The 25689-nt window shown below is 52.0% G+C and overlaps 1 protein-coding gene across 1 annotated transcript; it reads right to left on the bottom strand.

Annotated features, from left to right (window-relative positions):
- Window positions 1-6992: 6992 nt before the first annotated feature.
- STC2 (stanniocalcin 2) lies at window positions 6993-25463 on the bottom strand. Its single transcript, XM_045501025.1, has 4 exons — window positions 20592-25463; window positions 18364-18506; window positions 15634-15845; window positions 6993-10493 (listed from the first exon to the last, which is right to left on the bottom strand). The coding sequence occupies exons 1-4, from the start codon at window positions 20740-20742 to the stop codon at window positions 10091-10093; spliced, it is 909 nt and encodes a 302-aa protein (XP_045356981.1). The 5' UTR covers window positions 20743-25463; the 3' UTR covers window positions 6993-10090.
- Between the last annotated feature and the right edge of the window lie 226 nt (window positions 25464-25689).

Below are 25689 nucleotides of genomic sequence, written 5' to 3'. Positions count from 1 at the left end.
CGTTCTTCGGTTCTCTACTATTTCTTAGATCATTTTCTCCTGTTCCCTTATTCTGGAATTCTTTCCTCTGTTTCCTCTGTTCCCTTATTCTGGAATTCTTGCTGGTCGGATGTTAAATCTCTGAGACTGATTTTCTTTCTTACCTTTTGTCTTCCATGATTCATCTCTTTCTGCGGGATTTTTCCCAAATTGGTCTCCCGGTTGTTTTATTGAATTTTTCATTTTTCTCGCTTATATTTTAATATCCTGGAACTCCTTTTAGGTTTTCTAAATGTACCTCTTTATATCCTCAAAGGGAATGGAATGACCGTGAATGGCTTGGCTGCATCCACGAGTGTAGACAGGTGGCCTACAGGGGCCAGGCTCACCCAGTGTGCGAGGGAAACAGGTAGAGTGTAAGACAATAGGGAGTGGGGGGACCGTGCTGAGCTGGAACATGGACTTGGGATTGGTGGATGTTTTTATTCTCGAAGAGAAGCTGGACATCTGGATTTTTAACGGCTTGTATGTGCTAGCAACTAATTTGGCTTAAAAAAATGATCGACATGTGAGTTAAACCAAATACACGTACAGGCAATATTTGACCTGTGAGCGACCATTTTGTGAACCTCTAAGGGTGTCCTTCTTGTTTGAAAATTACCATGGGCCGCCTGGGTGGCGCAGTTGGTTAAGCGTCCGACTTCAGCCAGGTCACGATCTCGCGGTCCGTGAGTTCGAGCCCCGCGTCGGGCTCTGGGCTGATGGCTCAGAGCCTGGAGCCTGTTTCTGATTCTGTGTCTCCCTCTCTCTGCCCCTCCCCCGTTCATGCTCTGTCTCTCTCTGTCCCAAAAATAAATAAACGTTGAAAAAAAAATTAAAAAAAAAAAAAAGAAAATTACCCTTGCCTTCATTCTCTACTTCTTTTCTCACAACAACTCCGTGAAGCCCCTTGCCTCAGGGCTGGTCATGGGTAGAACCGTTCTCAAGAACTAGGTATAGTGCTCTGCTTAAAGATGCTCGGTCGGTTGGGCGTCTGACTCTTGGTTTCAGCTTGGGTCATGATCTCACAGTTCATGGATTCGAGGCCTGTGTCAGGCTCTGCGCTGACAGTGTGGAGGCTGCTTGGGATTCTCTCTCTCCCTCTCTCTGCCCCTCCCCTGCTCGCGCGCATGTGCGCGTGCTCTCTCTCTCAAAATACATTTAAAGAAAGGTGTTTTTTAAAAAGTGTTGGCAATGAGCAGCGGTGGGAGCGTGCTGCTCAGGTCTCCCTGCTGTGCAGGGTGTAGGGAGCTCAGCCTCCACCTGCCTCTCCTTTGGAGCCCGTCACGGTGTCGAGGCTGAGCCACACTCTCCCCAGGCTGTTCCCAGCAACGACCGACCACAAAGCAGTAGGGAACAGAGCCAGCCATTTCTGCCCCACTCAGCCCATCTCTAGCGTCACACCTTGCTCTGGGGTCCCCAGGCCCTGGATGACACTTTCTCAGAGCTTCACTGCAGTCTCACTCAGCTCCCCCTTCCTTCTCCTCCTCCCCCTTTGCGGATGTCAGGCCTGCACCGTGGCCTGAGGCTCTGTCTGCCCGCTCCTGCTCTCCACCTGAGCCTTCCCAGCCTTTCCCCAACAAATCTTGCACACTTTTAATTCTGTCTCTGCTTCCCCAACTGACGCAGCTTCTGAGGCCCCAGGCCCTTGAAACATGCGTGTGGAGGTTACTTCCATCTCTGCCTGTGGTAAAGGACTCCCAGGACATTCATGCCTGGCAGGGAAGGGCCTTGAGAGGGCAGCTGGCCCCATTCCTTCTGCAGAGCTGCGGCCGTTAGGAGGCCAGAGGGCCCCCCACGCCCCCAGTCTCCGAGTCCCCTTCAGGTGCTGGCAGTTGTTTGAATGGGTCAGAGAAATGGCTTCTCTTCTTGAAGATGCTGGGATGACGTAGGGTCTGGGGGGCGACGGGTTCTCTGCTGGTTTCCCGTTTTCTGTCAGAATGTCGGGGATATAGTCAAGGAGTTTCCTCACAAGGGGCAGGGGAGTACCCCCTCTGCCCGCCCCCCTACCCCCGGCTTCTTACTTCGGGACAGTTGGGGCATTGGGGTTTGATCCGCTGACCCCCTCCTGGGCTCTTTCTCTGTATCCATCATCGTGCTCCCTGCCAGGCTGGCCTCCCTGCTTTACATCCTCCCAGGAAAAGACATATGGATGGTTTCCCCAGTGACAGGAGCCTCTGGGTAAGAGGAGGTTGGGACACCCTTACAAAAGGCTGGTAGGGTCGACCTGCCCCTGAGGGGTTGCGGTTCTTAGGCCATGCTGAGCTGCAGTCTTCCTCCCAACCCCCTCCTTTTCTAGAAATGTGAGTTTCCACAGAGTTCCATGCTTGGGAGGAGGCGGAGCCCCGATGCGAACCCAGCACTTACTGGATGACCCGAGGGAAGGGACACACAGAGCTGTGGCTTCGTGTGGTTCTCGCATCTCTTCTCATTATCACGTTTGTTCTCCACTGAATGTTTCAAGATGAAGCTTTTGCAATCAGGGTCATCTGACCTTGGCTGTCGGAAGGGATGGAATTATGGCAACCTCTGGGGAGGGTGCCTCCTTCCACCTCCCTCCCTCGCGGTCCCCTGGATGTTTTTGTGGATGTAATACTGTAACAGAGCGAGGGAGGAGTCACAGGGCCCACGCTAGCCACCCCCCCCCCCCAGGTGACTGAGCCCGAGGTCACCTTTCTACCCAACTCCTTGGTCACAGAACTCACTGCATCCTCGGAATCAAAAGTGTGGAGAGGCTTCCTCACTGCTGGGTGGCTTTTAGCATTTTTCCTGCAGTGGTGGGCACCAGCCCCTGGGGCCCATGGGCCTGGCAGGCCCCAAGGACTCTCTTCATTTTCCTGGTGTTATTCTTGGTTTAGGAACCCCAGCGAGCTCTCGAGCTTTTTGTAGATGCGTCCCACTTACTCTGAGAAGGCATTTGGACCCTATCCTGGGGCTCCATTTTGTTCCTTTGTGCCTCTCATCATTTTGCTTTTTAAAAATACATTTCTCTTCATTTCAGCTGAGTCATTTTCCTCCTCCTCCTTCTCTTCTTCTTGACACTCCCAGGAGCCGGAAGGAGCCCTGTCCCAAATCCTTGGCTCCACCAGGCCAGATCTTTTCCAAATGTCAAACTCTCAGGAGCCTTGGCACAGAGCGGAGCCGACTGGGTTCTGGCCCTGACTCTCTTCCCTCCCTCATCTCTGTCAGCCTCTGCTTTCCTTTCTCATTAGGGAGGTTTATTAACTGGCTTTTCTGCGGGTACCTTTGCCTTGAGGTTTGCACACAGAGCCTGGCAGGAAGGCCCTGTGCTCCCTCGCATGGCCCTGCTGCTGTCTGGCCCAGCCCGCCCCTCAGAGCTCCCCTGGGCACTCGCCTCTGTCAGGAGGTGCAGCATCAGGGAGCTGCTTGGGGGCCACCCTCCCATCAAGAGAGGGGCCGGGCCTTGCTCCAGGGTCTCGGCCTAGGCGGCTTTGGACCCTCGTGTCTGCTTCAGGGAACGCTCCCACCACGCGGGACTGCCCCTGCCCCGCCCCCCGCCGGCACCGTGGCCCTGGCCATGAAAGGCTTTGTACCCGCCTCACAGAACCGCTGAGACAGTGGAAAGGTTGGGCCGCTCGTCCCGTCTGTACTCTTGGCTGTAGGGGAGAAGCCTCCCAAAATGGCCGGGAGAAAGAGCACCCAGCCTTTGCAGGGCATTTCATGGGCTTCGAAGACTTTCCCATGTACTGTGACTCCGGTGCAGTTTTAGCTGTCTCGTCCTCACCGACCACTGTGAGGGAAGCTGGGTAGCTGTTCGTTTCCTTATGTTTGTAGCTGAGGAAACAGGCTTAGAAAGTTTACAGATTTGCCAAAATCTCAGGGCCAGTCCTGATTTAGTTTTTCAGTTGTTATTAAAGAGAGAGAGAGAGAGAGAGAGAGGGAGGGAGGGAGAGGGAGATTGACCTAGTACAAGACAAGTAAGGGGCTGGATCACTAGTCCTGTCTGTGTCTCCTGATGCCAAAATTACAGGCTTCTCAGTGATTTTCAATTTTGATAGCCACTCACTGATTCTATGACATGTTGGGGCCTCTCACAAGGACAGAAGGGTATATTTGCTTTATTTTTTATTTATTTATTTAAATAAAAAAATTTTTTTTAACATTTATTTATTTTTGAGACAGAGAGAGACAGAGCATGAACAGGGGAGGGGCAGAGAGAGAGGGAGACACAGAATTGGGAACAGGCTCCAGGCTCTGAGCCGTCAGCCCAGAGCCCGATGCAGGGCTCGAACCCACGGACCGCGAGATCGTGACCTGAGCTGAAGTCGGACACTCAACCGACTGAGCCACCCAGGCGCCCCCGTTTATTTATTTTTGAGACAGAGAGAGACAGAGCATGAACGGGGGAGGGTCAGAGAGAGAGGGAGACACAGAATCCGAAACAGGCTCCAGGCTCTGAGCTGTCAGCCCAGAGCCCGACGCGGGGCTCGAACTCATGGACTGCGAGATCATGACCTGAGCCGAAGTCGGACGCTTCACCGACCGAGCCACCCAGGCGCCCCGGTATATTTGCTTTAGAAGTGAATTGAAATGGGTCTGATTTGACAGCTGAGCACTCTTCTAGACATTCATTCATACATTCACTCTGTGCAATGGCTGGGCTGCTGGGGAGACACGAAACTGTGTGCAAGTGACATGGTCTCTTCCCTCATGGCATTGAGGTCCTGGGGTTATTACGGTACCAAGGACGAAATCAAAATCCCAGTTTGGATTTGAAGAAGGTGCTGCAGGGTTCTCTAAGTTCACTTAGGGAAGCCAGTCTCCGTCTGTCACTCTGAGGGAGCCACACTGTGAGAGGTCTTGGGACCTGATCATTCTTCCTGTGCAAAGCCCTCTCTGGCACCCTCCGTCCTTTGCTGAGTGCCATTCCTGACTCTGGAGGGCCAGCAGGCGGCTGGTCCCCATCCTTGTTAGCATCCCACTTCTTTCCATGCATGTGGGCACTCCCCTTAACTTGAAGAACTATAAAAAGTCCTGAAAACTCTCTGAGGAAAAGTGGAACCAGCTGATTGTCGTCCACACCTTGTGAACAGTTGCCCTGCCTCTGAGAATTCCGTTGGGGGGGCTGTTGCTTGTCCCTCACGCTTTTAGTTCACCCGGGCAGACCTGATGTTAAGCGCTGGGGAGGCGGACGTGCGCCCTCAAGAGCCACAGGGCTTGGGTTCTGTGGAGCAGACATCGGGGCTCATCCCGGTGGGGCCCATTTCGTGCATAAGCTGAGGTTGGCTTTGTGGGTTTTTTTCCGTTCTCTTTGGGGAGTGACTTTTGGTGTGTGTGTTCTGAGCTGCTTATGCAAGCAGCAACGCATGACTCCTAGCCCAAGGCTTCTGTTGCTCTTTTCTTCTCTTCTCCGCCCACAAAAAATAATTTCACATGAAACCTGTTCTCTGGCCAAGGCTTGTCCCCTCCTCGGCAGGGGGCTCTCTTTTGTGTTGACTTTAGAACAAATTCAGATTTCTGTCTCCAGATTTTGGGGCGCGCAAGCTCCAGCTTCCTTTGGAAACTTTGCTTAAATACCAGCATACTTGGAAGCCCTTCTGCCTTCTTCCTCCCACAGTCTAATAATTCCTGAACTGATGGATGGGAGCAGTCCCGAGGGCTGGGGTGGGGGGTGGGGGGAGCCAGCTGCCATTTTTGAACACGGTGTATTTCACCCATGTTTTCACACCCGGGGTGAGAAATTGGGAGTAAGACTGAGCAGAGCGAGCCCTCGGTGGGTTGGCACGCCGAGTCTAGAGCTCGCTGGCCTTGTGACGAGCTCCAGGCATATTAAGATGCCTTTGAGACTCAGTTTCTCCATGCGCAAAATGGGGTTCAGAAATAATGCCCATAAAGTGCGTGGGGGGGCACACAATAGAAACTGCAGGTGTCATGAGGAGGGTGGTGATGATTTCCCGGGAGCCTGGCTTCAGATGGAGCTGGTGATTGGGTGGGTTTAGTGGAGAGAGTTCTAGCTGCATATTCAGAAAAGCCAGCCGCTCCCCAAAGCTCCCCTCAGCCGCGCCCGAGAGAGCCTTAAAAAAAAACTACCTATGTGCACAGAAAAGTGATGAGACTCCACGATTCTCCTGCTCTCCCTTATCTGAACCAAAATTTGAGTCTTTGCAGAGAGGAAAGGTGAGGGCAACAATTTTCCTTTCCGTTCTAAAGCAGAGCTCCTCAGAGGTGCTATAAATATAAGAGTATAATTATTCTTTCTCTAAGCCTTGTGTAAAATGGGCATACTAGTGATTGGTTTAAATTAAGAAGAAATCAAATGTGGAGGTTCTAAGCCCAAAGAAGGGGAAAGCAGGTGGGCTTAGAGTCACAGATCTGGGTTTGGGTGCAGACATGGTGTTGGGTGCAGACCCCCCCCCCCACTAGCCACATGGTGGGGCTTGGGACCAGCTGACCTTCCCCCAGCTCAGTTCCTGCGCCTGTAAAACGGGGGTGATACCCACTACTTGTAGGACGGAGTCCGGATGAGGTAACAAATGCAAAATGGCGCCCGGCACGTGGTAGGCACACCAGTGGCGTGTACCCTGGGGGGAACCAGGAACTCCAAGCTCTGCTCTGCTGTGGTGAGGCGGCAGTGAGCTTCCCTGCTGGTGCCAGGCCGCTGAGCTGTCCCGCCGGTGGCACTTGCCGCAAGCTCAGTGTGAAAGAAAGGGTGGCCAGGCCACAGGGGAGATGCACAGGTGAGACCAGAGGGACTGGCGCCTCTAGGCAGGCTGCACGGAGTGCATCTTCCTCTTTGTCTTGGCGACTCAGGCAGCGGTTTGGACAGAGTGCCTCTAATGGAGGAGAAGCCCGGGCCGGTCATCTTCACCTGCCCCCCCCCCCCACTCCCCCCCTCCCCGGTAAACGGAACACCCAGCATTTTAAACGGACTCAAAGGCTCACTTGCTCACAGCCTTCCCCCCACACACTGGATGTCCAAAGCGCTCTCAGACAGGAACAAGGGAAAGCCATTTATTTCAAATCTTTATTCATGATTGGAGAAAAATAATGCCATGTGACAGTGTACAGGTCCTGCTGCCTAAATCCGTAACAGAGAGAGACGTTATGACTTAGCAAGCTCACGTGGTGCCAATTCTGAGATCAGATGAGGTTGTTCTTCCGTAGGAAATGGGCCCTGGTAGCATTGTTTTTCCATGGTGTTCTAGAAAAGCCTTTTGCTTGGTTCACGTTTAAGTTTCTCTCTTCGTGTGTGTGTCTAAGTATGACTACAGCTCTGGGCTGGTGTTTTCTATTTATTTGGTGTCAGGTGTCAGCATTTCGCGGTACTAGGGTGGTCCTCTCCTTTGAGAATAACAGGGCTATTTATTGATACAAAGGAGAGGTGTTCAGATCATCTTGTTAAGATGCAAAGCTCAAAATAAACACCGTATCTTTATTTGGAAATCCACATCCTTCCTTAAAGGAAGGCTCATGAGTAAATTTGTATGAAGTATGAAGCCCAAGCTGAGTGTCTATTTTTAATGACTTCTTTGCTTACATTTTAGATTGTACAAATGCCTCTGTCAACCCTTACAGGAATTTGGACTTTACTCAGTTTCGAGCAAAAGAACCTTAGCAATAAATACTACCGTATGCCTCGAAACATTACGAACCAGAACGAAAGGAGATCTACCTGACTTCTGAGAAGAAACAAACCAGTGGCAATGAAAAATATACAACCGAGATCAGTGAAGGGGTTTAAATGGACATAATAAGCAATTTGATGCCTGGGGGGAAAACACGGAGATAATAAATACAAATGACAAATATTTACAATGGAAGCAACAAACAGGACATCAGTAGGCGAACACATAAAACATTTACACTGAGGAAAATATAAAAGCGATGCCTTTCACACATCCAGCCCAGGAGCCGATGAACAAACGAACAGCTGACCCAGCAACGCGGGAGAATGTTATTGTTTCAGCCTTTGAGTGATGTAAGTGAAACAGTCAACGTGCTGCAGTGGCCCATGGCATGAGACAGCCCTGGTTTACGCTCGGTTCCCATGGCAGAGCCTGACACATGGCTCCTCCTCCCCCCGCAGGCAGAGCTGGCTTAAGTGCACCATCTTTTCTGCTTCCTACAGCTCTAGCTCTTTCTAGGTGCTTCTCCCAGCATTTTGTCACCTTCCCCCACCCCCCCCATACCCAAATGGTTTCTTTCCAACGTGCACACGAAAGATTCGGGGAGATGACCTTCCAGCCGGAGGCTGGAACCAAGGAGATTGGATTTGGGGTATATAAATACTAGCTGGGTTGGGGTCAGGGCATTCCCTGGAACAAGTTATGTTAGAGTAGATAAATTTAGCTTCTCTATCTCTGGCCTCAGGTTGCTTTGAGGGAGAGCTATAAGCTGATATAAATGGAGGATGCTTCCTTTTTTGCCAACTCACTAGAACGGGGGTCAGAACACTCAGGCCCAAGAGCCAAATCCAGTTGGGCACCTGTTACCGGAGTGGAGCCAAACCCCTTTGTTATGTGTTGTCTCTGTATGCCTGCTTTCATGCTATAATGGCAGAGTTGAGTCTTTGGGACAGAAACCACATGACCCACCAAACTGAAAATAGTGTATTTACTATCTGGACTTTTACAGAAAGAGTTTGCTGACCGTTGCTCTAGAAGGAGCTGGCCCAGAACACCCGTCTATTCTTTGTAATACTGGCCTTCTATTTGAGTACTGGCTGCAAGAAAGGATAAGCTTTAATGTGATAACCCAGTGGGAAAGAAAAGGCCTATCTATGGAACATTTTGAACAATCACAAGAACCCCAGCGCTGACCCTTTATTATTATCCTCTCCCTCCTTGCCTTGGAATTTTACTTCTGTCCCTTCTCTCTGTCTTTCTTTTGTCCACTCGGACTCTTTTCTTCGTTGCTAAATTTCCAGTCCGGATCTGGAAAATCCTGTCTCTCAGTGCTTCCTGGCGGTCTCCTCCATTTATGTAAAAAAGCTCAGCATTTCTCGCTGGAAATCACAGTCATCTGGTTCTCTTCTCTCCCTTTCCATGCTCTAAACCCAGAAGCCACGTTTCCAACTTGGCTTCATGGCATCGGGTACAGGGCTTTATCGATCTTGGCTGAGGGTCAAGGAGAGGTAACAAAATGGTAAAGAAAATCTGTCAAATGTACTCCTCGTGTGTGCATTTTCCTCCGGGTGTGTGGTTTGCCCTAAGTGGCTAGAAGCCCACGCCAGGCAGTTAGATGTACAGGTACACTGTTCTTTGATTCCTTTTAAAATATCACTCAAAAGAAAAAAAAAACGCAGCCCCCAAAGATGGGCTGTATTTCTTTTTCCTTTGAGTTGGTTTTAATGACCCAGTTGCTTTGTTTGAAAGCCATTTATTTAGACGACAGGTATGTAGATGTAACTGGATAAATAAAAAAGTGAAATAGAGATTTGAAGCAGTGGTTAATATACAAACACACAGGGGCCACTCCCTCGGACATGGTCCCCCAGACAGAACAATGGCTCAGAACTTACACGTAGAACCCTTGCCCTCCCCGTCCCAAGCAGCTCTAAACCTCAAGGTCCCATGCAAGAAACGGAATTTCCGTTCGGCACCAAGCACCCACACGGCCCTGTCTCCTCTCCACCCTTCTGACTCCCAGCTCGATTTTTACATTCACCCCTGCATCCGAATCCAGCCGCCCTCTGCCAAGACAGCACCGGAAGATGCGGGCCGGGGCCCAGCGCCAAGTGCGAGGTCTAGCTGGTGGGCCTGCCGACCCCTGCCCTTCCCTGGCCCACCTCCCCCACAGCAGAGCAAACCGCAGGCCGCCGCCCAGTGGCTCCACGGTTGGAAAGAAGACAAAGTTGCAAGGAGGCTGCGAGGCACGCTCACTTCAGGATGTGCAAGTGTGGAACCCACCGGGCATAGCCGAGACCTCGCCGCTGCCCAGGCCGTCTCCGCCTCACCTGTTCGTTCCGCTAGCACACGCCTTCATCAAGTCCGCAATCCCCACCAAATCCTGCGTGTGACATCCCCCCTCTTTAATGGCAAATGTTCTGGAATGTCCATAGAGAAGAAAATGGACGGCATGGAGGAAAGATTTCCCGGCCAAGCCTTTCGTTTCACCTCCGGATATCGGAGTATTCAGACTGTTCCTCCTCCCACTCGCTGCTTCCAGAAGTTCCCTGGCCCCCGTGGCCGGCTGCTCTGCCCCGGGCATGAGCGTTTGGGTGGCTTTTGCTACCTCGCTCACCCTTGACACCTCGGCCCGTCTCCCGACTACTGGCTTCCGAGAGGTGGTGACCTGTGTCTCCGTGGTGCGCCCTAGAGAGCTTGGCTCTGTCCACCTGGAGCTGGCGCTCAGGGGGCACCGTGGGAGGCCTCTGGATGGCTGAGGTGCAGAAACTCAAGATGGAGCACAGGCTTCCCCAGTTCTGCTCACACTGAGCCTGAACGCTGTGGGTGATGGCCTCCTTCACCTCCTCCCCACAGGTCAGCAGTAGGTTCACCAGGTCCACGTAGGGTCTAGAGATCGAAAGCAGGAGAGAGAGAGAGAGACCGAGAATGGAACCAGTCCCGAATGGGCCACAGAGGGCAGCGGTGACACAGGCAAGAGAGATACAGCCAATGCCTGGCTTGGGTTTCATTTGGTGAAAATGCTTTCTGGAATGGCCTCCAGCTTTTAGACATATCCTCTGGAGTGCTGGCCTCCAACTACCATTTACTAGGTGGCCAATACGTACCAGGCTCCACGCCAGGCATTGGAGAGAGAGAGAGGCTGGTGACAGGGCCTACCATCAGGAAAAGGGCCAGTGGCAATTTACAGGTGCATACAATAAAAGGAAGAGCCTCTGGGGAAGGTGGGTGAGAATGCCAGGTAGGGCGGCTGTGTGAATGTTGAAAAGGAGCACAGGTCATGCTTAGGGTCTGCTTTTTAGCAGCAGGAGCAGTGAAGTGTCTTGGGGGCCAGTGGAATAATACTTAGGCAAATGGTGAAGGGTCTGAAATACCAAGCCGAGGACTCTTTTTTGGCAGGGGAGGAGAAGCCATCAAAAAATTGGGGCTGGGGAGCTCCCCATCGCCCTCTTGCAGCCTGGTGTCAGGTGGGGCCAGCTGGCTTTGCACTTGGTGCCACTCTCCTGGGTAAGCCTTAAGCCTTAAGCGAGACTCCCAAGAAGCCAATCTCCCATGTCTGTGTCTGCCCCTGGTTTAGGCTCATGATGAAGAAGGGTGTTTTTGGAAGGTACTGGATGCAATTCCATCTGTACCTGGAAGAGTCTGAGATCGGTGGAGAAGGGTGGGAGGCAGACGGCCACCCTCGGATCTTCCCTTTCCTGGTAGTAAAGGTTGAGGAAGGGGAGTGGCTATCCAAGCATCTCTACTCTTCCCACCTCGGCTTGCCTGGAACTCGAGGTGAGGGCTGGCTGCAAGGTGCCTGTGTGTTGGAATGAGCGCCAGCCGTCTGTGAGATAAACACACTCGGTTCTGGAGGGGAGAGCATTGCTCAGGCCATCCAGCTGCCCTGGGTTGTTCTTTAGGAAAAGTGCTGGAGGAAGAACGGCCGCATCCTGCCAACATGGGGTGGGAGTTGTGTGCCGAAGGCGGACACGGTGTGTCTGCTTTTATGGGCTTATCTGGTAAGAGGCGGCCCCAGCAATGGGCTCTCATGGCCCACTTACTGAACCTTTCTTACATCTCACTGGCCTTTTAGAATCCCCGAGGCGGGTATGGAGTGTTTCATGTGGCTAACCAGCATTCTCAAGCAGTCCTTGGCTAGCAGTATTTCTGGGTATATCTGACCATGAGCATTGTGCAGCTCTGGGCCATCACCCGGGGCAGGAAAATCACTCTGGAACGGGAGATCATTTATAAGAAGGGGCAAGACTTTTTTCCCTCTGTGAGCCTGGGCCACCTGGGTGGCTGCATTTTAGCTCACATCATCTTTTCTTTGCAAGCTGACAGTTGCTGCTAGGCACGAAGAGCAGATTGTGTTTTAGGACTTGTGAAGTAGTTTACTGCCATTTTTATGAATTAGTCCTCAAGTTGTAGTTGATTGAACTGTCCTCATGTCATAGATGTAAAAATGGAGATGGCTGGGGGGGGGGGCGACGGGGGGAGAGGAGAAAGTAGTTTTTGGAAGCTTCTGGGCTGGGAAGGCCTAGAGCTGGGCTGAGAGCAGAGAAGAGGAATGTTCTGGCTGATAGAGATCAAGCTGCCTTTTAAGGCCTACTTGATGCCTTTGGAGTCAGAGAGTCTGTGCATGGCTGATGGACAGGGTGCTTAAACTCTCTAAGGCAGGCCCCTAACAGTGACAAGGACAGCGATAACACTCCTCGGGCTAACAGAGGAGGGGAGGGGGCAACACAGAAGAAATGTTCAATGCATGTTTGTTTCCTTCCATCTTTTGACAACTAGCAACTGATTGCCTGAGGGAGCTCAAGGTCATGGAATGTATCTGCTACCACAGCATCAGGATTTTAGCACCTGATTGCACCTGCCACCCTCTGGGGCTGGATGAGCAAACTGTAGGGGCTGAGACTCTCTCTTTTTTGGGATTAGCCTGGCGCTCTCCGAGTTTCTTGCCCCAGGGTAAGGGGAGGGCTCTCTTGGGAATGTATAGGCTGCCTCCTGGCCTCCTTTGCCAGGGCAGTCTGCCTGCCAGATGAGCTCTCAGAACCCCAAGGCGGATCCGAGAAGGCTGGACTAGCCAACACTCTCTCCTGCCCTTGGCACCCTCTCCCGAGGAGAAAGCTGTGAGCCATGGGGAGGGGTGTGTGTTAATCTAAGCCGTGTTTCGAGCTGGCGTGGTGCCTTCTCAGGCTGCAAACTCAGCCCGTGTCTAATGACAAAGCCCAGCTTTCTGAACTGGGTGTCAGCAAGGCTAAAGGATTTTAAAAAATACTTGGAGGGGGATGTGCCCGGAGGCTGCCAGCACCCAGTGACAGGGCGTGTGGTAGCCAAGGCAGTTGATATGGAGAAAGTGGGGTGGAAAGGGGTGAGAGGAACAGAGGGAAGCAGAGAGCTTGAAGGGAGCAGCTTCAACCAAACATGAGTGTTTTGGGGTGGATGGGGGTTGGGTTGAGGAATGGGGGTGATGTGGATTCTGGAGTGACTGTGATTTCCTCTTCTCTAAAATGAAAAGCAAATTCAGTTCTGATTTTGTTATCTGTGACCAATGCCACACGTTCTTAAATGGTCTTCTTGATAATTGGGGACTGACAGGATCCTTTGTGCCCAAATCGGTTAAGATAGTTAAAGCACAACTCAGTCAATTCAGCCTGAAGTTCAAGTTGATGCAGTGCATAGTCATGGCTTCAGAAGGGCAGGTAGTGGGGGGGGGGGGGGTCTGTGGGGAGTTGGGGTTAGGTGAGACCCACTTTTGGAGGTCCTGGCTTACCAAGAGGGAAGAGGACTTGTGTGCAGGCACAGTGAGTGTTCTCAAAAGAGGCCCGGGCTCACTTACAGGGTGAGCCACCTGCATTCCCAGAGTGGGCTGGGGTGGGGGGCTATGTGTTCATTCTAAATGACCAAGGAGTCCTTCGGAAGTAAAAATCTCATGCCCCCATAGGATATATTTCCATGGAGGAGGCACCAGAAAAGCCACAGGGCTTTCCTCCTTCTTAAATTCTAGGGGGGAACAAAAAACAAAACAAAACAAAACAAAACAAAACAAAACACCAAAAAACAAACAAAAACCCCCTCCGAAACCTTCAGTTTTCCCAAAGAAGATTTTTCTCCAGTCTTGAAAAAGGCAAAGTCTCCTTGCACTCCAGGAATATATTATTGACTTATAACCTAGTGCGCATCATCCATTCTTGAGGCCAAACAAACTATCTATAGTGGATGATAGTGGACTGAGGACAAAGGAGCTTCAGGACTCTCTCAGCCATGGGACATTTGCCTCTTCCAGAGGCAACTCGAAGGAAGGGAATTTCACAGTGCTCTCTTTGTGAAATGGGGTGTATTTGGGAAAAGGGAGAAACCTCTGCTACATCTGGGGGCCAGTGAGCCTTTAGCAGGTCTAGTGGGGACAGAGAAGGTCAGGAGCAAGGAGGTTTGATGTCTATTCCTGATAATCAGCTTTAGTCATATATATTGCCAGTTCCCAAGCTGGCAAGTAGGGATCAAACCTCAGAGCAGGATCTTTAATCTCTTAGTTTCCCTTTCTTCCTCTATTAAATGGGAATAGTAATCTCTATCTTCCAGCCCTGTTGGGAAAGGTGCATGAGACAGTCCAGGTAAAGTCCCTGGCCAGGGGCCTGGCCCACTCACAAAATGATAGCTATTATCATTCTTGTTATTGTTGTGGAAGCTGTTGTTGCTTTGTTTCCTTACAGGTATTTGGAAGAATGATAGATATTTTAGTGGATGTTAGTGTGACTAAGGAAAAGGCAGCATCATTTTGCTCCTGGCAAGAGCTGCCTGCAGAGATTCACGGCGAATCTTATAATTCGCAGCAGGGGTGTTGCAAGATACCTACAGACTCATAACCTGATGGAAAGTGACGGGTGATGGTTGGCCTCTGTGACCCAAGTGGTGTGGGTTGGGTGGGGAGCAGTCTGCTTAGTGACATAGCTTGGGGAAGGCCATGGCACCAATGAAGGAGAAAGATTTCATAAAATTGTACAGATAGAGACCAGCGGTGCCCTAAGTTGCTGAGGCAGGAGCTATCGTAAGCCACCGCCCATGCTTCATGTCAGGAGCAACTGTGTACCACGTGCTTTATCACTTTGCAAAGTTTAGGATCCCATAGATGATATATATATATATATGTATATATATATATATATATATATATATGTATATATATATATATATATATATATATGTATATATATATATATATATATATATATATATATATATACATATATATATATTTTAAGGACTAAGATGTCCTGGGTTTATTACTACATTGCAAGTCTTTAAATAGGTGAGCTCATATTTACCCACTCTGGCCTAAAGGTGTTTAGCTGGTAAGTTTTTGACATTGGTCTTGTGAAAGTTTCCTCTGGGAGGGCATTCATGTGTTAGGGAAGGTGAAATGGACCTTTGAAGGAAAGAGGGCTACGGAGGCAGGGGAAAAAAAAAAAAAAGCTATTGCTGTCAGCTTTTGGCATGTAAGATTGTGGAGCGGGACTGCCTGCCTTTGCCTCTCATTGTCTGTGTGACCTTCTCCTCAGTGAGTCCGTTTTCTCATCTATAAAATGGAGAGGAGAATGAGGCCTAGCTCGCAGAGCTTCTGTGAGGATCCAGGAAGAGGGAGGGGCGTGTGAACACCTGAGCACAATGCCTGGCACTCAGTAAACGGCCAACAACTGTTACGAGTGCTCAGGGGCACTTTCATGGCCACAACTGTTGGGATCTGGGCTGAGGGGAAGGCGAAGCCGTATTTCTGAATCCTACACATTTCATGCTTAGTAAAATATTTTCTGTTGCTGTTGCTTATGCTTGTGAAGCCAATGGTGGAAAGTTCTTTCGCTTTTCCTGAAGGCCAGCAGGAAAGGGACTCCCAGGGGAGTCAGTGCAGCTTTCTGAGGTACAGCGCAACCTTTCCCGTCTGACGGGAGTTCGGCCTCCAGCAACAAGCCCCTTGGAACGCCTCTAACACCAGCCAGTGGAGCGGGCCCCTTCTCCCCATGGCCCCCGTGGGGGCGGCACTCACTCGTGCAGCAGCAAGTCCTTGAAGTGAATCATCTCCACCATGACTCGGGTGTTCTCCTGGGCGGCAGAGCACAGATCGTGTTTGAGGTAGCACTCCCGTTGTAACTGGAACACCATTTCCTTAATGGCTGGGCACTTCCGGCTTATGCAGCCGAATCTGTGCCGCAGAGCATGGGCCTTGCACTTCAAGGCCTCTTTGATAAATGACTTGCCCTGGGAACAGAGAGGACAGAGAAGACAGAGTGGGGCAGAAAAGACAAGTCCTCGTTATAAGCTTAGACGTCCGCCCTTCTTGGGCTTACACGGGGTCTTTGTGACAACTGAACCTCAAGGCCCTGCCTCACGCTGACGTCTGCGCAGGTGACGGGCTGACGCTGCATCGGGAGGTATGTCTCGAGTGACACGATACCTCCGGCATTTGGCCAAGAAGGATGTCACCGGGAGACTTAACAAATCTGCCTCCTTCCTCCCCAGCTGCTCGCCTAGTTTCCCTTGTCCCGGGGCTGCCGTGGCCATCTGTCCTCAAGGCAGCTCAGTGTTGGCGGCTTGGTGGTAACCTTTCTGGAACACAAGGGGAGTTTGGCCAGATGTAAATCCAGAGCTCCCAGCAAGAGTTTTCCCCAAGTAGAAGGTGTCTGCTCATCCCAGTCTCACATCACTGCCTTTTTCTCCTGTTCCACGAATGACATCAAGACTGGGTGCTATCTGTGCCTCCTTTTCCTGTCTCAGCGCCTCCCACCGCCCCCAACCCATACCCTTGTCTCCTCCTATCCTTTAAGGAGGAACATTCTTTTCCTTTTTGAAAATGATTCGACTCCTTTAAACTGTTAGGATTATTGCCTCTAAAAGGCCCGCCTGGCACATTGCCTGGCAGCATCTGGAGTCTGAACTGCCCAACTGACAGCCCCTCCCCCACACTCCCTGCCTCTGAGTGGCTAAGGCAGCCAGGCATACATCTGGCCCACAGTTCTCTTTCCTGGCAACCCCATTAGATTGTTCTTATCCTAGAAAGGAGACAGCTGTTGGGGGTGTGGAGGCAAGCTGGGGCGTTAGGTCCCTTATCAACCTCTCAGGGCAGGGAGGCATTCTGGGATGCCTACCTAGGGATCCCCATTTCCCCATCACTATAGAAACAAGCTGCTGTCGTTGGAGAGGTCACCCCTCTGTTTTTAGCCAGGCCTGAAAGTAACTGAGTTGAGAAAGTAAACGGGGTTAGGTTGGAAGCGGGAAGCCAGCCAGCACATTTATTTCAGTTCTTCCTTTAGAAGCAACTGAAATGGCTACAGACAGTGGCTCATCACTGAAGAGCTACCTCCCTGAGGCCACTTTTGCTCTGACTTTCCAGTGGGAGCCAAATAGGATGGAGGGTAGGGTGTGCCGGTCTATGAAGTAGTTACATGCTGAGAACCAGCTTGAAAGGGATGCTCCACACTTGAGAACATAACTCCTGTTGGTTGAGAGAAAAAGGAAGATTAATTTGTCTGAGGGCTGCGGCAATCTGTTTGGGCATTCTTCCCCAACATCCTGTGGGATTGCCCTTCGGTACACATCTTTCCTCCGGATTTCCTATTACGTTTCCTAATTCCAGTTAATCCAGAAGGGATCCTTTATTAGGGAGCCTCGAGGAGTTCAAACGTTCTACTCTTTCCTTCCCTGGCTTCTGTTTCCCCTCCTGCCACCCCACATCCTCTGTAGGGTAGGTTGCCAGGCCCGTCGCATCCCTTTCTGGTTCCCAGGCATTGCTTTGTCAGGCTCTCTACAGGATGTCAGTAGATGATGACTGGTGACATTCATAAATCACACCTAAACTGTTGGCCTCATCCAAACATTGTCTCCCACTCTCCAATGCAGTGGGAGAGGAAGTTGATGATAGAGAGCAACGGGAGTGGGGGGTGGGGAGCTTCCGAGTACATATACGGGTTGGGGAGAACGTGAAGAAGGTGAGCCCAAGGCCATCTGCCACCTGAAATGTATTTGGATTGTCAGCACTGGGACCATAAGATGGCTTGTTGGGTTCTTGCCCTACCCTGAGCAGCAATTAGGCTTTGTTTTCTACCCTGGGGATTCTGGGGTAGCTGGATTGCATTAGGCTTTATTAGAGGACTCTGTAGACTAGAGCTCATTCAGGGTTTTCAGGTTAGGAGAGGAGGGTCTGCTACTTAGGAAGAATAAGTCTGTTATTCTGGAGGCCCCAAATTATCCATGTTGCCTGCTCACACACCCATTGGAGATGATGAGTTTCTACAAAGTTCGTGTCCCGTTTATTCTTTCTGAGAAGGTGAGAACAAGTCTTGGAATGTATAATTGGAGTCGCTGCCCTTCCCTCCCCGAACCTACTGTTTCTAACGTGATGGGCCTTGCAGACCGAGTTCTGGGAGGCCAGACATAGTGTGTCCCCTTACAAGATGTTTATTATTTGTTGTGACTTTTGTGCTCTCTGTTAAGAATACTTAGATGATTGTTCAACTTGCTCTCCATCCCGCTCTGCCTGTGTAGACACAGCTTAAGAGTGGAGAAGGGTTTCGCCACCCCCCTGACAGTTCAGGAGAGAAGAGTCCCATGAGTGGACTGGGGAGAGACTGGCATCCTGCTGTGCACCAAGAATGTCTCTTGCAAACGTTAAAAGACACCATGAAGATCAGCCACGGAAATCTGTTCACAAGTCCTTCCAATGAACATTTCAATCATGTGATGCCAACCTAAAACATTTTGTGCTCTATGTGGTTTTTACCTGGGCATCAAATTTTCCAGCGTTGTGCAGAAAAGTCATGCAAATCCCATGTAAGCCTCGAATCTCACAAGAGTTGTTCTCGAAACATTCAAACACACCACACCCCACATCGCCAGCGTTGACCAAACAGTGCTGGATTTCCGCTAAAATGAGAATTACATACAAATGTATACAAAATTCTCAGCCGTGCTGGGGAATGCAGAGAGGTCGGCTGAAAGAAAAGTTAGTAATGACTAAAAGAAAATTTAAGAAGATAAAGTTAGAAATGACTATTTTGGGATCTAAAAAGCCAGGGCAAGAAAATTTCATCATTTAATCTACTTATGGAAATGTCACTACTTGTAAAAACTGTATCTGTAAAAAATTAGCCAAACCTACGTTACAAAAATCACAATCAGAAGTTAGGTCTGAGCACGCCACTTTTCATCCTTTCCATCTTCTTAAAGTATTTGTGGAAATACTTAGTTTGAAAGCAGAAGATATTTCAGCTTCCTAAACCCACACACAAAAATAAGATTTTAAATGATTAGCTTGCTCTCTTCCTTCTGTACTTCATCAATGAAATACCCTTCTCTACTTGGAACTTGAAGCTGCTGCTGTTAAATCACAGCCATTTCCTTCCTGACCCCCAAATGCCAGCGTCCAAAGAGCAGTTTCAATTCAGCTTTATGATTCAACACCTAAAAATCAAAACAAAATTCCTATTAAGGCAGCGCCTCCAAACCATCAGCATTAAAAATACCAGGCTAGGGAAGCTGCGGTTGCGAGAAGGCTCAGGAATCGAGTCAGATGGGGGCTAGCCTGCAGAAACGCAAACGTCGCAGTTAGAGGCTCCTTTTAAATAGAGATCCGGTGTGAGATATCACTTAATCGCCTAGAATTCCCGCGACCGGGGAGTTTGCCGCCCTCCTTCGCAGAACGTGGCCCTAATTCATCTCTCCAAAAGGAGAGACTGAGGGAGTTAACTGTCAGGCTGCCGCACGTAAAAGCCTCTCTTCCGTCCCTCCCCCCTACCCAATTCACTGATTTAAGCCAACCACAAAATTACATCAGAAAAGTATATTTTGGAAGAAGGGCGGGGTCGGAGTAGATAATCCGCATTCAGATTAAATCTACCGAGAGAATGAGGGGCGTGTATTTGTTGAGGTCACCAACTACCGAGAATCACGTTCAGTTCTCAGGGAAAGCACCGGAGAGGGGGAAGGGTGGGCGCGGGTCCTAGGGTGAACCCCGCGCCGGCGGGGGGTGCGGGCGCTCGCGCGTGGAGGTGGGAGACTCCCGGATGATCCCACGCGCGGCCCCGGCGCGCCGGGCAGGAGCGCGCGGGGCTGCGATTCACTCGCTGCGGGCGTCCCTAAAGGGCACTCGTGCATTCTTGCTCGTGCGGTGAGCGCACGCACGCTGTAGCTGGGTTTCAGGCCCCCACATAAAGGTGGGGGGGGGGTGCGCCGAGCGAAGGAGCTGCAGGCAGATTTTCTTTCTCTCTCAGGAGCTGGGAAAAGGGCCAGCCCCGTGCCCTGCACGCCTGGCTCTGCTCGGCAGCATGCGGGTGAGCTGAGAGCCGGTTGAGCAGCGGCGGCGCACAGTTCGGGCCGTGTCACCATTTCTTCGCCTGCAGACCAGCCCTGGAGCGGGAGAAGGCGGCAGCACCTCAGAGGTACGCTTTGAGCCACCTCCCCTCACCCCTCCCCGGAAAGCATTGCCCCCAAGGGGAAAGTTCGCAATGTAATCGGTCTGGCCTACAAAGTTCTCGGGTGTCGGGCATCTTTTGAGGAGGGGGGGGTGGGTGGGGAGTGGTCCCGTCGCGACCAGCCGGCTCGGAAGAGTTCCCCGGGTGCGGGGCGCAGGCCGGCTCCGGGGACCCTCGGTGCCTCCCGAGGGGCGGCCCGGATGGAACAGGGAGCTCTCGCCGGAACGGAGACTCCGGGGCCGGCAGTGGCCTGGTCAGATGCTGCCTCTTTTACCCTCGACCCCGGGGAGGACAGCAACAAGTCCTGCCCCAGCCATTTCATCACCCTGCCAGCACGTGCGGATTCCCGGCGCGCGGAGCCGGGCGCGGACCGAGTCTCGCCTCGCCTCGCGCTTTCCTTTGCATGTCCCGCGCCACCCCAAGAGTTTGCGCTGCCCTAGGTGGGCGCTCACTAACCAGCAAAGCGCCCGGGGTGCGCTGCGTGGGTGCGCGGTGTTGTCTCCCCGCAGCTCTCCGCCTCGGGGGCGCTCGCACTTACCTGTGTTCTGCAGGGACAGGCGGCCTTTCTGCTGGGAGCCCCTGTCTTGGGGACCCTCCGGCGGGTTGGTGGCGTCGGTCCCCCGCGCCGGGTCGAAGGTGGCCAATACCAAAGCCAGGGTCACGAACTGGCCCAGCCGCTCGGCACACATGGTTCTTGGTATAAACCTCCCTCCCGGAGACCTGGATTCTTTGTGCTCCCCTCCGCCTCTTCCTCCTCCTTGGCCGCTTCCCCTCCTCCTCCCACTCTTCCTCCTTGCTCGCCTTTTCCCTCCTCCTCGCGGCCGCGGCTCGGATAGAGGTTACCCAGCGCCCTCCCGTAGCTCTCTGGAGAGCATGTGACCAGGCCGTTAGCGGCGCCGCGAGTGCCCGGCAATGGCAGGGATGGTGCCTCAAATATCCCTGGAAGCTCTGGTGTCACTTGAATGAAGGAGTCGAGCAGGTGTTGTCCCAGCGGCTGGACCAATCCGAGACCCCGGCCCGTTTGACAACACGGCTGGGAGGCGGGGCCTGCGCCCAACTACTACAGGAGGAAGCGGAGCGCCGCTGGGAGCGCCCGACAAAGTTGCCGACCTGGCGGCGGCCACGCGTTTGCGTGCGTGTACGAGTGTGAGCGCGGCCGAAGATGCGTGCGCGTGTGCTGATGCTCCAGAGCTATGGCCGAAGGCACTTTAAAAAAATAAAAGTGAATCCCAGCTCCGATTGTAGCTAAAGAAGGGCGGGAGGCGACGATCTGCGCTGGGACAGCGTTCCCTGGCTCGCATCACACCCGCAGAGTGCTGGGAAAGTTTCCTTTCTGTCGTTTGGAATTGAGTGAGCTTCCCAACCCCGAGCCTTGACAGATTGGGAGTCTCTTGGGCACAGTGACGCTGGGGGCAAACTGAGCACATATGGGAATTCCTGTCTTTGTGACTATTTGCATTAAGAAAAAAAAAAAACAAAAACAAAAAAAACACCACCACAACTCTCAAACTCAGATAGGCGCAGAAACACTAGATACAGGACTTGGCCTGAGCAGCTGGCCCATCTTCCCCCCTTCTTTTTGCTCCGATTTGGTGGGCCGTGCAACACCTAGGGTGCCATTTCCTCGCTCCTCCCCCAATCCAGACGGATTCCGGGCCGGGCTGCAGGGATCCAGGTGACCGACTGGACTTGCATCATTTCCAGGCGGGTGGCTGTGAGGCCCAGGCAGCCCTGAGTCAGCCCTCCGCGGAGCATCGCTTGCCCTGGAGGTCGGAGCTTGAAAGGCAACTTTACGCGTCTCCAAACACACTCTTCCCAAAGCGCTACTCGCCGCCCTGGTCCGGGTTCCTTTTACTCTCCAATCATCGATGTAAATGGTTAAAACAAAAACAAAAACAACCCCCCAAAACCAAACCCGGGGAAATTCTCTCCATCTCTTCTTTCTTGTTGGAGCTTCCTCCGCAAGCGCGGCCGGGGCTGCATCGCCCCGGCTGCTTTCTCCCGTGGCCCGCGGAAGCTGGGAGAAAGTTGGGCGCCGCTCGGAGCGCCTCTTCCCCCGCTGTGTGTGTACGTGTGCACGCTCACGTCTCCCCGGCGCCGGGGCCGGGGACAGGAACTGCTCTGGGCACCGTCAGTCCGACGGCGCAGCTCCGGGGGCTCGCGCGGCTGGGGGAGGGCGGGGACCCGAGCGCCGCGGCCGTGCGCCCCGCCGCACGCACTCACCCGGGTTGGCCCGCCCTCGCCCCTCCCCCGCCGTCCCCACCCGCCTCCCGGAGAACAGGTGAGCTCGGGTACCAGCTCCCACCCCTCACCCCCACCCCGCCTCCCGCCCGCGCCCTCTGCGGTAATGCGCCGGGGAGGTTTCATCACCCACCGCCCGCGGCGACGCGGCCCAGGGTCTCCGCGGCGGGACGCACTGCGCGCCTCGTTGGGGCCGCCATGTGACACGGTTGGGGGAGGGGGTGCGGAGACGCGGGGGCCAGGTCGTCTCGCGGCCGCCGTAGGGCCTCCCGAGCTTCCTTCCAGGGTCCCGCCTGCACTCGGGCGTAGGGAATGCGGAGGCGGGAGGCCTGGGTGGCAGTCGCTGGCCGCAGCTGTCCGGCGCGTCGAGCGGCCCTGAGTCTGGAGTCTGAGAGGAGGGGGTGGGGAGGGCGCCTTCGGAGTGGGCAGTCCACCATCCCCGCCCGACTTTCAGAGCCCCAATAAATGGTCACTTTGAAGGTTTGAGTCTGCAGCCGTGACAAGAAACCGAGCACTTATGCCCATGATTCCAATAGCAATTACTTTGTGCAGCCTCAGATCTTTTGTGGAAGGAGGTGGGGTCCAAGTGCATTAAAATGGGTGGTTCGCATTTCCCACCCTGCTTTTGTTTGCATAGTTAACTTAGCTTCCTTTATTAATTTATGAAAAACATTCTCCTGGAGATTCTTAAAAGACAGAACATAACAGACAGTGTCATTCCAGCCTCTTCAGGAACTCCAGAAGCCCCCGAATTTCCTGGGTAGGCTTTCCTTTCATGAAGCCTCTTTTGTAGGTGAGAACATGAGCAGTGTTGGCATTTAAAAAGGTGTCTGGTCTCTTGGTGCTTTGAGCAACAGAAACAGAAGAGGTCCAGGGGGCGGGAGCAAGCCCACCTTTGCTGGATGCAGACACTGTGAGTCTACCTGATAGAAGGCTCCCAGGGCACCTGGAACAGTAGGGAGGCAGATGGCAGGTCTCCAGGCTCCTGCCTCCCCACTGCCTTTGGCTAGGCACTGCCTTGTGCCCCAGGGCCTTGGGGCTGCCCTCAGGGGACCTGCATAATTTAAGTAATCATTTGCTCCACTTTCACAGGGGACATTCCTGTCTCCCACCTGAGCCAACTGCCTCTTTAGAACTAAGTGAAAAGTAGTAGTTAGATTTCCAGGTGTTGCAAGGACAGGTACTCATTCTTAAACGTTTCATCTCCAGGCCACTTGGCTAGGGCCAAACATCCAGAGGAGAATGCCCATCCCATTCAGTCTCATCGGAGCTGAGAAAATTCTGCGGAACCAGTAGGCAGTTTGCTGGAACAACTACCCCAGGCCTGTGGCCTGGGGTGAAAGCTGGGAGGGGAGACCAGACTGGTGACCTTGTGACCACCCCCGCCTTCATTTTTTTTAGCTCTAGAACTCTGGCCTAGTTTGGCAGATTGTGGCTGATGAGAGTGGGGGTGGGGAGGGGACAGTAATGATTTTATTATTATAAAGCTAACATGAATTGAGAACAGACACGGCACCACACACTGAGTTTGTGGCTTTGGTGTCTCTCTAGACCTGAGTCCACCCTACGTGGGAACTGGGACTTGGGAGGAGCAAGGACAGACTGGCTGGTGTTGTCCCAAGCTTCGGCGGAGAGTCTGGCTGTCTGGGCCCTCCTCAGTTTAAGACCCAACCAGCAGTGGGGGCAGTGAGGCAGCCTGCCCGGTGACATCCCAGGCCTCCTGTGGTTGATGCCCAGGATCCATGTTTTCCTCTCTGATTCACCAGTTAAATTCAGTTAAACAGTTAGTAGGTTTTTTCTGGGGGGGGGGGGGGGGGAGAGGATATTTGGTTAGACTTTGAAAGGCGGGAGAGGATACTGACAAGTAGAGGTAAGGAAAAAAGAGAGGGCATCACAGGAGGGAGGACCAGCGGGAGTCAGTGAATGGAGGAGCCACTGTGGGATTTGCATCAGGAATAGGGGTTCTCAGTTCAGAGTTAAAGTAGGAGACAAAACTGGCGAGGGCATCTGGGACCCTGTTGTTAAGGCCTTGGGACAAATCTGTGCTCACCATGTGGAAGATCTTGTTCTGTCATTGTGATGGCATTTAAGGATGAGACTCCAGCATGCTCTTAGACTAGCTTCCCCTTTGGAATTAGGAAACAGAGGGGTCCAGTGCTGTCGTGGTGAGGGGGGAGGTGGGAGAGAGGAATGGGAAGTAATTAGTTGGAATCTTGATGTGGGTTTTGAGGCCTGCAGGACAGAGGTGTTCTTTCAGGGGCAAGCAGGCGGGGCCGTGGAGGGTGGGAACACTTGTTCGGTGATGAGGCAGTGATGTGTAGGTTGGTACACGCTGTCTGGTCCAGGCTTTCTGCGAGTTCCAGAGCCTGAGTGGAAAACGTGGCTTCCACGTGGAGAGCTCCTCCTACTGCACACCCCGCCCCCTTGGGGCTGCCTGTCTGGGCTGATGGCACCACCTTCTGGTCGGAGAGGGAACTGTCTGACCACATAGTGGACTCTTCCTGACTCCAGGGCCTGGGGCACTAATATTGGGTCCCCTGCCCTCTTCTCAATTTCCTTGACAAATCAACTAATACCTATTTTGGCAATCTCCTCATAAAAACTGCTTGAGTCTCATCAAGGAAATCTCTTTCAAACTTTTTGCTTTTCCTTCTGCATCCTTTGCTATCTTGCTACCCAATCTACCCTCTTCCTGGCTTCTTTGAGTCATGCCTATATGAAGGAAAATGTGGGCAGACAAAATAACAGACCGCTGCTATCAGCTTCCAAAATTCTTGCAAGCAGAAGTCTCTCCATAGAAAGTCTCCATCTTTCCTCTTGTCTTCTTTCCTTGAAATGGTTGTTATGTTAAATAGAATTCGGGATAAAGGAGAATACGTCTTCAATATTTGGGTTTGTTTACTACTATTCCGACAAAATTGCTCTCTACTAATTTTTACTGGAAAAGCACAGAGCTTCAACAACGTTATGAATTAAGACTTTTGTGGGGCTGGTTAGGAAACCTCACCATCATTTATAATGTTATTTATTGAAGGAAAATATATCCTGAGTTCCCAAAACAACCAACTCCCAAAGTTTTGGAACATACTACTTTTGTGAATTGGACATTTCCTCTGGTCCTAGATTAACAGTCTAGTGTATTCATGAACTGATTGGAAACACAAAAGATAAAAAAGAATTTAAAAACCCCCCACAAGAATAGGAACATTGTCTCCCTCACCATAAATTCATTTACTGGAAAGAATATAAAACAGTAAACATCGGGTGTCTGATTGTGGTCGGAGTTTTCTTGGTGCTTTGAAGCCTGAATAGTATTCCAGAAATCCTCTCTGTTTTCCTTGGGTCATCATTTTTGTTTCCTCATTGCGTGCCAAGATGAAGTCCAGGGGAAAATG

The sequence above is a fragment of the Leopardus geoffroyi genome, chromosome A1 (genome assembly GCF_018350155.1).
Source record: "Leopardus geoffroyi isolate Oge1 chromosome A1, O.geoffroyi_Oge1_pat1.0, whole genome shotgun sequence".
In the NCBI taxonomy this organism is placed as follows: Eukaryota; Metazoa; Chordata; class Mammalia; order Carnivora; family Felidae; genus Leopardus; species Leopardus geoffroyi.
The sequence above is the reverse complement of the archived record's forward strand: the minus strand, read 5'-3'. Positions and strand labels throughout refer to the sequence as shown.

What these genes read in the sequence shown, in the direction of transcription:
- STC2 (XM_045501025.1), bottom strand. Translation starts at nt 20,742, where the DNA reads ATGTGTGCCGAGCGGCTGGGCCAGTTCGTGACCCTGGCTTTGGTATTG. An exon ending in CTGGAAAATTTGATGCCCAG is followed by an intron (nt 15,846 to 18,363) that starts GTAAAAACCACA and finishes CTCTGTTCCCAG; the next exon opens with GGCAAGTCATTTATCAAAGA. An exon ending in AAGGACTTGCTGCTGCACGA is followed by an intron (nt 10,494 to 15,633) that starts GTGAGTGCCGCC and finishes TTCGATCTCTAG; the next exon opens with ACCCTACGTGGACCTGGTGA.